This window comes from Strix uralensis, chromosome 4, assembly GCF_047716275.1.
Source record: "Strix uralensis isolate ZFMK-TIS-50842 chromosome 4, bStrUra1, whole genome shotgun sequence".
NCBI lineage: Eukaryota > Metazoa > Chordata > Aves > Strigiformes > Strigidae > Strix > Strix uralensis.
In genome coordinates this window covers 44,501,295-44,515,302 of record NC_133975.1, presented here as the reverse complement: position 1 = coordinate 44,515,302, position 14,008 = coordinate 44,501,295, and the positions used below count along the sequence as shown (strand labels likewise).

The 14,008-nt window shown below is 36.6% G+C and overlaps 1 protein-coding gene across 3 annotated transcripts in view; it reads left to right on the top strand.

The window, feature by feature from the left end:
* Window positions 1-14,008, top strand: part of TLL1 (tolloid like 1) — a 141,235-nt gene that overhangs the window by 123,866 nt on the left and 3,361 nt on the right. For all 3 annotated transcript variants that reach the window (XM_074866524.1, XM_074866525.1, XM_074866526.1), the window contains 4 exons: window positions 1,380-1,505; window positions 2,899-3,026; window positions 7,501-7,714; window positions 12,408-12,658. In XM_074866524.1, coding sequence (XP_074722625.1) covers window positions 1,380-1,505; window positions 2,899-3,026; window positions 7,501-7,714; window positions 12,408-12,658 — 719 coding nt within the window. The remainder of the gene's footprint in view (window positions 1-1,379; window positions 1,506-2,898; window positions 3,027-7,500; window positions 7,715-12,407; window positions 12,659-14,008) is intronic.

Sequence of the window (14,008 nt, the reverse complement as noted above, 5' to 3'; positions counted from 1 at the left end):
AAAGGCAGGGAAAAAATGCATGAGTAAGACAACGAAAAGAGACTTAAATTTTACATAGTTGCTTGTAATCTATAGAAATTCTTACTGTGCCTACTAAAATCTGAAACATCACATGTTACCTTGTTGGGAGATACATGCTCACTGCTGCTTTCCAAGGTACATGAGGCTGAAGGGGGTGAATGCTCTGCATTTCAGCCCTGCAACAACTGGACCTCTGGGATGACCACAATTTCTTTGCTCTTTTTCCTCTTCTCTTTCGCATGTTAAAACGACACATCTTGTAAGATACAGGTTTTTAATATGTGTGTGTGGTTTTTTTAATATATATATATATTTATATGGGCATATATTTTTATATCTCAGGATTTATATATACGTGTCTATACATATATAGGTATATACATGTGCATACATATATACATGTATGTATATATATATGTCTCTGTCAGAGACAGTCTGTCTCTTTTAAATGGACCAGTCTCACCCAAAATGACAACAGCTGAATGACATAGAAGGGTGGCAGCTGAGGCCTCTTGCTAGAATGACGGCTTGTTAATCTAGTTTGGCTTTGGTCCATGCAATGAATTTGTAGCTGTTTAATGCAGGTCATATTTCCTCCCCTACTCTCTGCTTTGCTTCTAACACACTAAAAGTTCTTTTGAAGGATTATATGTTAATAAACAGAACTGCATGCTATATTGTAGATACCTTTGAAATAACTATTGCCAATTTCTTTTGTATGCTTTTCAATGATTTTTTTTTCTTTTTGTAGTGTTCTGTAATGTCCAGATTCATTAAAAGTAAAGCACACTGTCACTCTGCTGGGGAAAAAAAAAAAAGAACTTACTAAAAATATTCATGTTAAATCCTTCTTTTCTTACATGTTTAATGTGCAGAGCTTGAAACCTTATTTGGCCTAGATGTTCCTTTCAGCATACCACCATTAAATTGTGGAATTTGCATAAAGTTAGAATACTTTATGTGTTGTCCGTAAATTACACTCCTGTTGTTTACAGAAATAAAGCTTTGGATGAGATATTTATGAAATTTTTACCATCTAGACCACTTGAAAGAGTAAACGCTGGTGACTGTCTTATCTCCTTTGATTTAGCTTGTTTGTTTTACTAGTGTTCCTCTCCCCTAGGAACTAATGCTCATTTCCTAGAAAGAGAAGACAGACTATTTGTGCCATGGTGCAAGGCTGCAGGCTGAGTAATGAGTGGCTAGATCTAAGGTACCATGAAACTGCCAAATTGAGAAGAGTGACTGTGCCTGAGCTTATCCTTTTCTGGACTCGAACACTGTGCTAAACCTTTTTCTTTTTGGTAATGAAGACTATTGCTAGCTGTGATGCTCACCCAAACTTGTGTATTTCTTAGACAAGGATGAGTGTTCAAAGGACAATGGTGGCTGCCAGCACGAGTGCATCAACACAGTAGGAAGCTACGTTTGCCAGTGCCGAAATGGATTTGTGTTACATGAAAACAAACATGACTGCAAGGAGGGTAAGTAGTAAGATATTTGCATGTTTGCTTATACAACTGTCTTGCAGAAAGCTTTCTGCAGCTTTCCTTCCAAAGAAAAGAAAGGAAAGAAAAAGATCTTGGTAATGGGGGCTCAGACATTTAGGCTTCAACACACCCCCACCCCCTCTTTCCCATCCCCTCCATCCCCAGCATTTGTGTGTGGCTGACTTTGAGGTCCACAGGAATGCAGTTTGGAAAACTTGGGATCATTGGCAGGGAGTGCTACTTTAGTAGTTCTGTGAAGTGTGGAACATTTAAAGCTTTGATAGAATATTTATTTAATGCTGTATTAAACAGAGGTTAGAGTTTTCTGGAGAGAAGCCTAGTAAAACTGTCATTTGCTCTTATCAGTAGCAGTTAGGTTGAAACTGCATCTGCCCTTTCTGCGTTTATTTTAAGGAATATATTCAGACAATGTAAATTCCAGTCAAGTCCCTATGCATCTTTCTTCCTATCTGCTGTCTCAAGGTGTGGCTGCCTCCAAGAAAACAGTAGGCTTTGGGGCTTAAGTAGAATTTAGGTTATCTGCATATTAACCTCAAGCGTGCAATATCATGTGAGCTAATGTAATGTCTCAAGGCTGTATTCTAGCATGGATTTAACTTGTGAGTAAAGATGTGCTCTTTGTGAACCACTTGCATTTTCACTGGTGTTGGAATGATACTTGCCTGCTCTAAAGGATTATTGTTGAATAATTCTCTGGTATTTATAAAGCAATTTGAGATTATTAAAAAGCTAAATACAAAAATAAAACCAGTTTCTTTCTTGCCTTCTTTAAGTTTTAGTTCTTTATATTTATTCACAGAGATGCATTCTCGTGATTCAGTTACGATATGAATGACTAAGCTGTTCCTGGTTTATACTCACAGATTAGATTTAGCTGTTCTCTAGTTGTATATATATCCCTAGAAACTGTGGTTTAGAAATCAAAATGATTGCTTGGTAGCTGCAGTATAAAAATTAGCAAAAAGAGAGAAAAATAACTTGTTCAGGAAATACCATTTGAAGTTGGAGCAACAAGATTTCTCTTTGGATTTTCATACTTGTATGTAGAATGGGGTGGATAGCAAAATATTAAATTAAATTTTAATGCTTATCTTATGTATATTCCTTTTTTTTTTTTTTTGAAAGCTATCCGTTGTAAACAACAGTGTATGTTTCACAGCAATCAATAAACAAGCATGCCGGGTTAATTGCCACAAAGCGTGTGCCAAAGGAGAAGCACATGATTGTGTACACTGAAGAGTGTGCTTAACTGTCTTCCTAAAGATCCTTTCCATTCAACGGGTTCCCTGACAAAAGAAAGAGTACTTTTCTGGCTATCTCTGAATGCAGACCCCCAGACTAACTGATGTTATTACTGTTGGCACAGCTGAGTGTGAACAGAAGATCCACAGTCCCAATGGCATCATCACAAGTCCTAACTGGCCCGACAAGTATCCCAGCAGAAAGGAGTGCACGTGGGAAATCAGTGCCACCCCTGGGCAGAGGGTCAAATTGGTGAGTTTCTTCCTACCCTTTCTTTTTCTCTTTTCTTCCAACAAACCTGCTTCTCAAATGGCTACTCAATGACATGAAACTGTTACTAAACTTTGCTATCAGTTTGCAACCCAGAGGTAAACTGTTTTAAAAACCTGCTGACTCCTGTTCATTCCTGGCCAGCTGGGGCTACTCAATATCATAGAACTGTGAATTTAAGTTTGATTGTAAATACTATGGACAGCAAAGGTCAGGAGGAATACTTTCCTCAGGTCAGATTTTACTATATCATTGTTGCAATTCATAAAATTTGGACAAAGTTTTGACAAATATGGCAGAGGCTATTTACGCAAACTCCAATGTATAGCATAAGCCAAATTAGAAGTTAAGAAGAGTCCTCTCCACACACCTTTTGCATTTCTGTTCCGTACTTTTTGAGAAGGAAGAGAAGATACAAAAACCAAGAACCTGGATTTCTCATTTAAAAGTGTCTCCAAATTTTAACATAATCTGAAGAGTCGCCTAAGTAGACTTAAGTTACTTTTGCGTCCAGCTGGCTGAGGACAATACTGGTGGCTGAAGATAGGCTAGCAGATCTTAGGGAGCTTTGTAGATCTATTGAGGTTATGCAGCAGCGGTACAAAGCTGCTGTACAAAGCCCAGGGGGCTTTCCTGCTTTGAGGTCAGCTGCAGTGTTCCTTCAGCCAGAGTACTCGGGGGACAGCCACAACAAAAGCTGGCCTTACATATTCCAAAATCTGATAAATTGATTTAACAAATGTTCTGGAGCAAATAAACTTGAGAAGAGAGATGTCTCTGCTTCAGAGATGTAGAAGCAATAGCCAAAATTGATGCAGGGATGAAAGGGATATTGTCATCTCATAACTGCTGACCTTAGCCAAAACCACAACCCCTGTTACTGGTGCTGATGTGGAATTGTTCACCAGAAAATGGTTAAACTGTTCTGGGAATGTGGGGGTGGTGAAAAATGGGTGGTGTGCATGCTCTGTCCATTCAAAGGGTGAAAAAGAGGGTTTTGATTCAGGCAGCCTTCTTACTGCCACTTCTGAGCAAGCATTCTTCATCTTGGCTGAATAATCCGAAACCAGCCAGGAATGGGTGTGTTACTGTAAAAGCTTTTTCAGTACTTTTAACCTCAGCAGGCAAAATTCCACCATTCAGATTTCTTCAGTGAAATATCACATGGTCTGTATCAAAATAAAAGGTTTTTAAATTGCTTTTGCCAATGAAATTGGACAAATCAGACAGAATTTTACTAAATAGAATTTTAAAAAAGCCCTCCATGATTTAGAGTCTGAAATGTACTTTTCTGTGCAAGTCAGTGTGGTTAATCTACTAAATTCTGTGTATAGTATCTTTAAAGTCTATCTAATATGGTGAGATGCCTTATCAATAATATTAATACCGTACTTCCACTATGGATAAATATTTCTTCTTGGACTTTCATGCCATATTTAAGTTTACTCCTGACAGTTTACTTAGTCAAATTGAACAAGGAAAGAATTGATTTCTTCTTGGTAACAAACCACATGAATTGTGAGGCTGTGCTTCATTTTTTGAGAGGGGTGTGTATACAGAAATTAATCTTTTGTTTGCTCTCACTCTGGTAATGTGATTGCTCTCACTCTGGTAATCATTGAAAAGTCTCTTTTGGAAAAGGCTGAAGTTAAGCATTTGGTGTAATTAAGAAGCCTATGAAAAAATGGATATGCACTTCAGAATTTTTAAATGAAATGTGTAGATAAAGATGGCTTTGAAAATGTATGTAGCAGAGAGAGGGATTTTCATAAGCTAATCAGCTGGATGTTTATAAGAGACAGACTTAAGTGTCCCATTCAGGCAGCTATCCATAAGTGCCACCAACATATCTACTCAGCTGAGTGCTATAGATAGAAAGGGCTAGATGTTCAGAAGTTATATGTAACATTTCTGAATACCATTCCCACTAATGAGACAATCAAAATGAGTACTGTTGTCATGGTGGCGGGGTAGGTATTCAAAAGTATTTGTTGCAGGAAGACGGAGTGTGATTTAATTATACTACCAACTTTATTAAATCATCTGTGAACTCTGTTGGCAGCAACTATTCAGTTATGTTCAACTTTAAGGAAAGTTTGTTGTCAGTTCTCCTCTTTCAAGCTCACTCTTAGTCCACTGCTGAGAACTGACTGTTTTTTTAAAAAATTGAGATTGTCTCTGGGTGTTTCGAAATATCAGGCATTTAAAGCTTTTAAAAGGATTAATATTAAGATCTGCTTTTCATTTAAAACACAAATTCCTTTGATTCTCTTTGTAATTGCTAGACTCATAACAGATTTAGGACTTTTTTCTGTTCTTTGTGGGATGCAATATAGTATGTACTGTCCCCCTGCAGGCTTAGGAAACCTGGTGATAAGTCAAATATTAAAAATAATATAATCTTACAGTTCATGGTAAGAACTGCTTCCTAGAGAGTGATTTTTTTTGTACTAATGAGAAGTGAACAAAACTGATACAATTTTCCTCTAAAAGAAAAGGAAGTTCTGCAGGCTGCTCTTGGATCACATCTATTGCTCCCATTGATTCCAACTTGGCTTGACTCAATTCTATATTTAACTAACTCCCTTACAGTTAGTCTCTCAGCTTTCTGGGTTTTTTTTTAATCCATCAGATTTTATTTGGGTATAAATGACAACACGTACTTGGCATCATAAAAGTAGGATGGCTGACTACAATTTAAGAACAGCAGGAGGGACTGCTGTACAGCTGTTTTCACTGCCTCTAAAGTTTCAATCCCTTAATATAAAACCCCAAACTTTCCTGTGAAATGAACCTATATCCACTGCATCATGCAACTCTTCACTTTTCACAAAACAAAAGTGTTATTCTGAATAATTCAGTTCTCTGGGCAAAAGATTTCGTGTTAGCTCTTTATATTCCCTTTAGGTCAGCTATTAATAAAAATTACCATCAGATTTCACACTGACTGGATTCCACAAGGGATTTGGTAGGTCAGATTTGCTTTGGTGTACTAGACAGAATACATAATTATGATATTTGCTCAGTATTTGACAGTTCAGTTTTATTCCTTTTAATCATTGCTTCTTAATCCTTTAGTGTTTGTTTGTTTGGGGTTTTTTTCCGTAAACAGTCAGCTACATGACTACTCATGGGAGCATTTATACTTAGTGTTTTTCTGCTATTTTGCTGAACACAACAGATTTTGAATTTCACTTTAAATTGTAGGTTATTTCTGAAAATTCACAAAGATGTATATGTATATTGTCTTCTCTGTGTTTACCTGAGAGATAATTACTGGATATTAACCTTCAGGTTTCTTGTTGAAATTTAGCCCTGGTCAAAAAGTCTTATCTGAAATCTCTTAGATGTCCCCTTGAAATAAATTTGTTGATACTAGTCCAGTCTTGGAAGACACTATTCCGTATTTGAAAAGCAGGTGTTAGTTGTTATGTGTTTTAACGGTTTCTGTAGGGTATGGCATACACTTTTCAGAAATGCCTTCAGTTGGACACTATAAGTTTGAGAAATCTAAATTCCAGAAGTTTTTAAAAGTTTGCCACTCTCTGCTCCAAAGAACTTGCGATTTACAATTTTTTATAGACCAAATTTTGTCCTTACAAGCTGCCATGAACACTGAGAGAGACTGAGAATCCCTAGGAACTCAGAAACTAAGATAAATGTTTTGAAGTGTAAAAGAAAGATCACAGATTTGAAATTAAATAAAGTTTGTAAGCCTCAGTTTTTGTGGAAACTATTGCAGCAATTTGAATTTTCTTGGGAGAGCTGAGGACAGCAAAAGAGTCTGTTTAAGTTTTTTTAACGAACAATCAACATAATTTTGTTATTTTTCACAATGATTTCACTAGCAAAATGTGATCTTAGTGTGAAGGGTGCAGCCTGAAATGTTGTTGTTGTTGTAGTAATAAAAAGTAGATCTCTAGGTAATAGATGAGAAAATATAACTTTCATGCATAACCATTCATGTGGAAAGGTAATTCTCAAAGGTCTTAGTTGCAGTGTGAGGTAAGTTTTTAAAAAAAGGGGGTGTGTGCGCTATGTTTTGCAGATGTTTCAATCAATCCTCAACTATCTGAGGAACCAATAATTTCAGTTTTTTGCTGTTTTGAATGTTCTCTGAAATTTGGAATAATCCTGCAAACTGCAAGTTCAACAGAAAGGCCACCACATTCTAGATTTAATATACTCTTATGGATATTTGTTGGCTATAAAGATTCTAATCCCTTTCTATACGAAGGATGATGCCCTCTTAAAGTTCACTGTCTTAATTGTTATTCCACTTTCTCAAAATTAGTATGTTATTCAAAGCTACAGGCTTGTAGGGGCAGTAATGTGAAATCTGTCATCTTAATTACATCTACTTTGTATTCTGAAACATACTGACAGTACATATGTACCACATAAGTACAGTAAACACAGCACTACATTGAGTCATTTTGCTTTTTTTTCCCCCCAGACCTTCAATGAATTTGAGATAGAACAACATCAGGAATGTGCTTATGACCACTTGGAAGTGTTTGATGGTGAAAGTGAAAAATCACCAATTCTGGGACGCTTATGTGGCAATAAGATACCAGATCCTCTTATTGCTACTGGAAACAAAATGTTTCTCCGCTTTATTTCTGATGCATCAGTTCAAAGAAAAGGCTTCCAAGCAACGCACTCTACAGGTCAGAAAATCAGCATGTGTTTTACTAGTAACTTCTCCTTTGTTCTTTAGTGGAAGATATTCAGGCATTTCTTTTATAGGAATGGGATGAGTTAACAGATAAGACAATGTTACAACTAAATCTAATGAACCTTAAGAACAGTAGGAAAAGTCTGAGATTACAGAAAATATTCTCTAATATTTTAGATGTTTCTTTTTCCTTCTCTCTCTCATAGGTAATCAATTAAAAGATTTTGAAACAAAATCCAATCAAAAGAAGATACTGGCATAGACAATCAAAGGATATTTTTTAGGATTCAAGCTATTAGTTTGTAAAAGATTCATTAGCTTTTCATTGTATTTGTAATGGCAACACTTCACTGGGGCATGTGATGCACCTCCATTACTTTCCTGTTCTAACTTAAACAAAAGTTCGGGTTTTGTGTAAACAGCTATTACTTTCCTATAGAGCTAAAAAGGAAAGACAAACCAAAGAAGAATAAGAAAAAACAATACTGAAGACTTTCTTAGGGCCTTAAAAATATAATCTCCTTCATAGTTATCATTTAATTTTGTGCTTTGGCAGAAATCACTGAAATTGAAAATAGTGTTTTGCAATTGCATTAATAGATTTCTTGGGACATTTTCATAGTGTGTACATTATTTCCCTGACGTTGCTTGGCTTACAGTGGCCCCTAGTGCCGAATCTCTAAACCTTCAGTGCCTGCTGTAAAATGAGGGGGTTTGGGTTTTTTTTTTTGTTTTGATTTCTTCTTCAGCCATAATGTCTGTCTTTACTTTCCAAAGTTCATTCATATTCATCCAATATTTGGCAATAAATATTAATGCAGAAAATATTTATAAATATCCGTGTTAGTAGATAACGTTTACTGATAGGTAACAATCATTAATAGAAGATAGTAATCAAGGTGATTAGTCACTGTTAATAGCATTTGATATTACCCAGAGTATTCATCAAGGTGATGTGTAGTGCTCAGCTAAAAAATCCTCATATATCGATGTTAGCGTTTTCTCTTTTTTTTTTCCTTCTGCTTTGTTAAGAATAATTCCAAAACTTTATTAATTTAATTTCCCTTTCAGAGAAAGACAGTAGGCAACAGTACATGAACTATTCATTCCTCATGATCTGGGCGTGGAAAGTGAAAACTTTAGCTATCTGTAATTCCATTTTTTTTTTTGTGGAAAATCTTCTTTTACAAGCATGCCATTTTTTGCCTTCACTACCACAGTAACCCCTTCCCTTAGATGGAAAATTAGATAGAAATGGTAATAATTACTCATTTTTAAATTATCTTGATGTAAATAGTTAAAGGTCAGAACTCTTGTTACAAACAGGTGTTGCAAAACTACTGTCTCGATTTATTCTTCTCACTTTCAATTTGCAGAATTGGAGCAGTCCCTATGTGAAAGACGTTCAAATGTATACTCCCTAACTTCTAAAGATTGCTAATTATGTTATGAATCACTGTAATTTCCCTCATAGCTGCTGAGTTTTATGTGCCTTAACTGTAAAAACTTTCTTAGCATGCATATTAGTGCTTTTCTGAGAAAGTCTGAAGAATAAAATCTTTAAGCATGTTGTAACAATTAATAAAGTTTGCTTCCTTAAGAGAGGACATTTATTTCTGTCAACTGCTGTTGCACAAACTTCTCACTAAGTTGAACAGTGCATCACCAGCATCTGCTTTGAGGTAGTGTTTGAATGAGACAACTCAGATCTTGCATCCTTTTCCTGCAGTCTTGAGCCAGACACAAATATTCCATGGGAATTTTACCTCTGTGCTTTGGATGCACATGTGAATGAATAGATATCCAACAAGTGTATAGATAGTGGATTGCATTTCCTTATTTTATTTGTTCTGGCAAATAATAATTGGCAGTATGCAATGGAAGTAGGCAAAGCAGCGCTCAATCCTGTATAGCTGTGCAGGCAGACAGGGAGAGCTGAGGATGATGCTCCTTTCACTTCTGACCTGTTGGCAGAACTCACTCTGTAGAATATAACACTGTGTAATATAGCAACAGTGAAAGAGTAACTGGATTCTATGCCCAAAGGTGTATGTGCTGCAGTATTCGTGGCATCTTTAATAACCTGTTATTCTAGTAGATCCTGGTGATGATGTTGATTTCCCTTCTGTGACACTTTTTGGCTTGAAATACTATCCAAATCCCAAATTTCCATTGAAAAAGATTAAAACTGTAGCAGCAGAGGCAGAAAGTTTCAAAAAATAGATTGGCTAGAAAGGCTTCCCTGGGTGGAGCAAAACATATAAAATGCTGGGTTTAAAGTCCAACACAGTTTTAGAAAGAGATTCAGTTATATTTTCCCCTCTCAGAAGAGTCATAATCCATCCAGAAGGAATTTATAAAAATGCTCCTGACAGAATATTAAACATCATTGCTCAAGGAGTGATTTGGTTGCCCTAACACAGGCATCTAGCTCCCTTCTGGATGGCCTCATTTATGGTGCCTGGCCTCCAGCCACTGCTGCAGGTGGTGGCAGGTCTGCTGTAGGTCCTGTTTCTGTCAGCCCTGCGAGGATGTCTCTTGACAAATTTGGACATCTGAGATGTCACTCAGTTTAGGATCCTGTGTCACTTCCAGAATGACTGTAATAATTCAGTATCACAATGCTGAATCAAATTTATGATCTTGTTTCACTAGTTCAGATAGTGTGGATTTTCTGCAGTTGTTGTTAGTATGGCTACAACTTTCCTTTAAGCTCCTCTCCACTGTAAGAAGCAGAGGGAAAAAATGCAGATAGTTCATTACACACTTTCTCCCCAGCAGCTGTTCTGTGTCTGAAGCAGAGAGATGTTCTTAATGTTGGCAACAGTCCAGTCAAAAAAAAAAAAATAAACCAACCAACCACCAAAAACCGAAGTAAATTAAATCAAAAACAGGAAAAAACAAAGGGGAAAAAAAAAAATGAGTATATTAGAATACCAATGGGAAATAACTGTTTGAACTATCTCATTTGACAAATTGTCTTTATCATGTGCTCCTATCTGTTCTTTAAAAGCAAAAAAATTCAGAAATTTCTGATTGAACAACAGATAATGCATAATGGATTACTCTAATTATTATTGTTACTTATATTTCCTGTTTTGATTTCTTCATTTCCTTATTAAGAAAATGCACACACGTTTTTAAAAAATAAGGATTTGCTCATTACTGTCATTAATTCCCAGCTGAAATGTGACTCCTGACAATATAACATTGCAGTTGGTCATGTTTAGTGTGGATCCAGTCCATGACACTGAAGTCAAATTCACAGTATCTCTTCACCAAAGCTTAGAAACATTCAGATCTTGCAATTTGTTTCAGGTTATTATAAAATGATCAATTTATAATACATGTGATCAAAATGCAGATAGAATGATCTGTTCATTTATAAAAATTGAATCTAAACTTGTAAACTTCAGGTTTTGTTTCAAGCTCATTTGCACTGGTGTTTTTATGGGTGCTGTGAGGGATGGTTTGTTCTTGATGAGAAACCAAAACTAAATTATGCTTTCACTGAAATCTTTGTACCTGTAAAGTAAAAAAGCTTCCACCCATCTCTTGAAAATGTAATAAACAATGCATTTTTTCTTTTAAGTACTATTTTCCATCTGTTATTTGTTGCATTGTAAATAGCATTTTTAATTGGCAAATGCATAACACCTCTATATTTAAGTTACTGTAGAAGCTGAATTCACTGGCCATTTAGGATAGAATAGTAGTTTTAATTATAGCTACTGGAAATATTTGGAAAAGATAAAGTACCAGGTACTGTATTTTTATATTTTTTTACTCAGTGCATTTTCAGCAATTTTTGTTCTCCAGCAGACTGGCTAAAGAACAGCTAATTTGAGTATACACAAAAGTTAATTCATATGTAAATTATGAAATTTTTGAGCAGTTATAAACAAGCTCTAAAGCCCCACATACATTTTGCTGCTGGGTACAAATCGAGATTTATGCTGAAATAATGGCTTTGGCATAAGGCAAGGATCTTCTGCTCAAGAATTCCCTCAAGAGCAACCTTTTCAGCTGCGAGACTCTCTGGTAGTAGCAGCTTTGTCCTGGCCATGATCTTTTGCAGAGAAAGACCTGTTCATGTCCATGAACCACACAACAAACAAGTTAGGGAGCTTGGCAGTAGTGTTTAGTATTGAGCTAGCTCTCCAGGCACTGCATGACAGTTAAAGCTGACACTCCTATGAAACACAAGACACTTGCACTTGATCACTGACTACATGTGTGCTAGAGCTGATCCTCCCCTGCTGCTTGCAAATGGTGTCATTAACCCATGTGGAAACATTGTCACCACTGAAATGTGGATACCCCACTTACAACAACACTTGCCTTGCTGGCCACCGGCACCTCTCAAGAGCCTACCCAAAGTATGTCCTACCACTTGAACGACATTCCTTATAACTTTGGTGTTCCCTGTCTTTTTGTCTTTCACTTAAAACTTATCCAATATGCTCAAGTCTCTGTAGTTATAAAACAGAATTTATATAGGAAAAACTCAGAATGGTGGATTTGTATTCTTACTGGGTAGTACTTCACTCTACACCTTGTTTGATTGACTGCTCATGGCATAAAAATGCACTCAGCCTAAATAAGACTGGGCATCCATGAAAAGAAGATGCTGATTTGCACTCAGTAAGATGCTTCATCCTTTTTTTTTTTTCCCCTCCATTTAGAGTGTGGTGGTCGGCTGAAAGCTGAAACCAAGCCCAAAGACCTGTACTCACATGCTCAGTTTGGTGATAACAATTATCCAGTTCAGTCAGACTGCGACTGGCTCCTGGTGGCAGAGCGCAGCTATCGAGTTGAGTTAATATTTCAGACTTTCGAGGTTGAAGAAGAGGCAGACTGTGGTTATGATTATGTGGAGCTCTTTGACGGTCATGATAAGACAGCTGTGAGACTTGGTCGATTTTGTGGATCTGGGGTAAGTAACCAGGTACTAAAATTTTTCATTTTATTTCCGCAAAAAAAAAGAATAAGAAAGACAGGGAAGAGGAAGGAAAGGGTCAAGAAAGGACAAGGTTCAGTTACTACACCTTATAATGAAGATACCCTAATATCTGATTCAGATTATTTTCTAATATAAATTTGCACTCTTGTAGTACAAACACTTGCTTGAAATATTTTCAACAATAAATATTCTTACCTAGGTTTTGACCAAAGTTATGTTAAGTTTTAGGTGGTTGACAGCAAAGTGTTTACCAGCACCCAAAAAAAGTTGGCAGCTTTTCCCCCTGTGGAGACAGAAATGCACCAGTGTTGAAAATTATCACAAATTCTTTCAGTTTGAATGAAGAAGCCACTTTTTACAGGGGGAGGGGTGCTTGGGAAGCATTTATAATATGCTCATCTACTACTTAAATCTGATTGTAGGAAAAAAAAGTGCTTCTAAACTGTGTGATATTAATGTGGGCCTTAAGAAAGTCCTGTTATCCCATATGCATCTCTGACATGTTTTAATTGTGAAGCATGGAGGAAATTGCCCAGGTGTCATCCTGAAAAGGATGTATCCTATTTCTCCTATAGACTTGTATTTGTCTGTTGGCTGCCTGCATTGTGAAAGCTGGTGCAATGATCCCACAAGTCCTCATCAATTCTTTAGATGTGTGGAAATGCAAGCACACTTTCACACATACACTCTGCCTAGATAGAAGGTTTGAAAGACTTTACATGAAATGATAGGAGATCTTAATTAACCATGTGTCACTTTTTTGATTCAGCCACAGTGCTGGATCAAACATCTCAGTCATTCAAATGAGTTACCTGTAAGCTGGCTTAAATCCTTTTAAGGCATTTTTTAACACTTAAACATGCAGGAAAGGTGCTACCACTGAACTGCAGGCAATATATTCTAAGGGAAATGCTACAACTGAGTCCAGCATCTACTAACTTACACAAAACAATACTTTTCTTTGCAAGTTGCCCTATTTACACGTAGGAGGGCAACAAACTGGAGAATGGCCCAACCTAGGGCTGAATTATTTTGTGGGAGGAGTGACGGGCGTGGTAGTGGTGTGGTGGTGGCGGGGTTGGATTTTGGTGTTGTTTTGTTTTGGGTCTGGTAAGATATGGATGAATATCAGAGGCCACATAGGAAAGACAGAATTAAATAGAAAAGCTATTGAAAGCAAAATAATCCAAACTGAAGTAGGAGAAAGTCACTATTAGTATATCCTACCACCAGAACTATAGAAGACATCCGGGAAGAACAAAAGAACAAGGAGCTTTGTTTTCTTTTTCTCATAAGAAAAGATTGCAGAGATACTCCATATGA